Source organism: Podarcis filfolensis (genome assembly GCF_964270895.1).
Source record: "Podarcis filfolensis genome assembly, chromosome: 1".
Classification (NCBI taxonomy): Eukaryota; Metazoa; Chordata; class Lepidosauria; order Squamata; family Lacertidae; genus Podarcis; species Podarcis filfolensis.
This window is the reverse complement of record NC_139604.1, coordinates 99,003,025-99,006,566: the sequence shown is the minus strand read 5'-3', so window position 1 is coordinate 99,006,566 and position 3,542 is coordinate 99,003,025. Positions and strand designations below refer to the sequence as shown.

Below are 3,542 nucleotides of genomic sequence, written 5' to 3'. Positions count from 1 at the left end.
TTTCTGCTTATTCGACTCCTTCCAGCTTCCCATCACATCTGTAACAAACTTTTAAAATATTGCCACACCACCATGCACAAACCTACCTGCACAGTAGAGATAGATTATTCCATCACATTCAGATGGTTAACAGAGGTTAGCGAGTCCTGTATTTATATATCTATATATTTATATCGCTTTCTAAGAAAGTGCATATTAATGTTTACTTTAAAGAATGTGTAAATGGTGCTATCAAGAAATCTGATAAATTTTATCCCAGTTTTTTGTGTACCACTTCAAATGTATGAGATTTATTTTTCTATTGGAAAAAATAAACAGTCTTAAAGCATTAAAATTGGTAGATTTTAGTAATTTAACAGTGAATGTAATCCCTATGTCAGAGTTTCATTGGAAATTTTCATGATGGGTCACACAAACTCAGTACACATCCTGACATGTATTGCACAGTGTGATATGAACATTCCCCCTTAAGGTTATGCCTAATGCAAAGTGTCAACAAGAACAGGAGCCTAAGAAATCTGAGGCAGACATGCTTGAGGAGACATGCTTTATTACTACAAGAAAGCATTGGTTACATGTACTGGGACTGGTGGTTCTTCAGATGGACAAAAACAAGCAAAATATGTTTGCATATGGTACACAGTATTACAGATTTGTAAAATACTGCATGTTTTGTTTAATCTACTAGGAGGAAAGTTAATTTAGCCTTAAGTATCTAAAAGTTTTCCCTCCTGGAATCTGTTTGTTTTCTCATAGGCATTAATATACATAGCTAGCTGCAGTTGTATGTCAGTGCCATTTACACGATTGGTAAGTATTATGTGCATTAAAAAAAATCAGCAAAACATATAGCATAGATGGTACATTCACGATACTTTAAAGTACTAAATATCAATTCATAGAATACTAGCATATCACCTATATCTTACGAAAACTCGGTGCCACAAACTGAATTTGCAGAAAAGGTACAGATCAAAGCAGTTGGGTTTAGGAGGGGAAATGTCATATTCAACAAATAATATTACTGGAATGAGAAATAATTGTTTCATTGGTATTTAGGGGGGGAGTATTCAGTCTTGTGTACTTAAAAAAAACACATGTTGTGCCATATTATTGTAGGACAGTTGTCCCCCTATTACAATTGTAAACATATACTGGGGAATTTCTAGATGGTGTTAAAGTGAAAGCCTAGACATTTTAATAAATTTAAATGGGTCTGAAGCATATATAGCAATCTATTTTGAGAGTGCTCTGGAGAAATACTTATTTGTATTTGTTTTATAAATATACACATTTATTTTTTATTTAAATTATATAGAATTTGTAATGTAAGGAGTATATAATGCCTATTTTCACTTTTCAGTTTTATGGAGGAAAATTAAATTCTTCATAATCCAGCTCCCTGTTCTGGACACTGTGCTCCAATGTGCACCTGGAACGAGTTCATCTTGTGTGCACATTCTGTGGCATATATGTGGTCCATTGTAATGAATGGGGACGATCAAGCAGGTAAGAGCCTGCCAGTGCAGTGCTATACATGTTTACTTGGAAGTAAGTCCCATTGAATTCAGTGAGACTTACTTCCAGATCTGTGCTGATAGATTGCAGGATTTACATTTGAGATTGCATGAGCCTTTGATCACAGTATCTCTTTCATAAAAATGAACAGTGAAATATGGTAAGCTTTCATCTTTGTTTGAGAAAATCTAATGATATACTACCCTTCAATATTGCAATTAAAGCTCGATTGCTCTGGAACCCAGAATGAAGAAGTATTCTTATTCTTTGGAATTCTAGAGTAATAGAGAGAAAGATAGGATCTCACATCTTCTATGACATATGCTCTGCCCATTGCTCACAAATGGTAAATAGGGTTGTTCCAGTAATAAACGACATTGTTTGCAATATTATCAACACGATGCAAAATTCTCCATTACTGATTGCTGACCTTAATTTTTTAAAAGGAAAAAAAATGAATTGTTTTGCTGTTTTATTATTAGCTGCCCTGGGCTCCTTTGGGAGAAAGGGCAAGATTGAAATTTAATAAATAAATAACCCGAAAGGGACAAACCGTCCAAGACCAAGGAAGTAATGTAAATGAAAATTATACTCACTGTCAGGGGGGCATTGTGCAATATAAACCCTATTTGTAGTAAACTATGAATATAAAGGAGTCTTGCTATTTTTCTATATCATAATACTAATATGATCATAATGAATTTATTTTATTTAACATGCCATGTTGGAAGTGTTGCCATTTTAAACCATGTCTATGTTATGTAATGTGACTAAGTTTAATATCTGCCATTTGCTTGGGAAGGAAAAATTAAATGTGTAACTGATGGTGGCGGGACCATGTGGCACTTTTAAGCAGTGATCATTTGTATGAATCTACATATTAAAATAATCTTTAATACTGATGTTGCTTGTATTAACTGTTCTTTTCTTCTTTTCTTTTCTTTGCACAGGAAAAAAGCATGCTAAGTAATCAAATGGTTGTTATTCTAAATGAGTAGTCCTGATCTTAGAAAGATGCACAGAAGTCTTGAAATCTACTGCTCAGTATTTACTGGCAGATATATCATCTTTACAGCCCCTCAAGGAGATTTCTTTCTCTTAGAAAGCAATTGTAAAGATCAGGCATGTCATGAGAACCTATCACACCAGGGATGTGATTATCTGACCGTCATATCCCATATTGTCTCTCACACATCAAAAATTGAGCTCAGCTTCATACTTTGATTTAACAGCGCTTATAACACCTTTTTCTAGAGATTTGCTTTTAAACTTAACTATAATTTTTTTAAAAAAAACAACCTCATCTTAATATCAGACAATAAAGCAGTAAGAAAAGACAAGTCTAATATTCTCTCAATGTTGCATTTTTATAATCTTAATGGAAGCATGGGAAAATCTAGATCTGCAATATGATGGGAAATTTAGAAAACAGTATTTTCCCCATTATCGCCTCAAACAAGTTATAAAATTAGTGGCAAATTTAAGATAGAAATATGTTCATTCATTGCATTTCTGTCCCAGCTTTTTCTGCAGGAAACTCAAGGTAGCATACATGGTTTTCCCCCTTCTCAATCTCCACAACAACCCTGTGAGGTGGGTTAGGCTAGCAGGCAGTGACTAGCCAAAGTCACCCAAAGAGCTTCATGGCCAAGTGGGAATTTGAACCCTGGCATTCCAGGTCCTAGTCTGACACTCTTAACAACTTCACCACACTAGCTCACAGTATTAATACCACGATAATATCCAGTGTCACCCTGTACTAGTGAATTTCATTCCTGGGCCTGCTCCAAGGTATCTGGGGCACTCATGGGGTTTCACATACCAGAGTTTTATCTCTATTCTACGTGCAAGCAAATATTAGGCATGTAGTGAAAAATTACTGTGTGTGCATGGAGCATTTTCTTTCAGACTGGAGAGTAGGAAGTCCTTATGAGATCATGTCCCAAATGACATACAGTGAAGATCACTGCATTATAAAATGATTTTGAAAAAAGTAACTTAATTGAACTAATGAACTTTTAAAA

At 34.6% G+C, this 3,542-nt stretch overlaps 1 protein-coding gene across 1 annotated transcript in view; it reads left to right on the top strand.

The window, feature by feature from the left end:
- NOVA1 (NOVA alternative splicing regulator 1) overlaps window positions 1-2,420 on the top strand; it is a 151,380-nt gene extending 148,960 nt beyond the window's left edge. The window contains exon 5 of the mRNA XM_083616111.1: window positions 757-2,420. Coding sequence (XP_083472237.1) covers window positions 757-852 — 96 coding nt within the window. The 3' untranslated portion in view covers window positions 853-2,420. The remainder of the gene's footprint in view (window positions 1-756) is intronic.
- The last annotated feature ends 1,122 nt before the right edge of the window (window positions 2,421-3,542 follow it).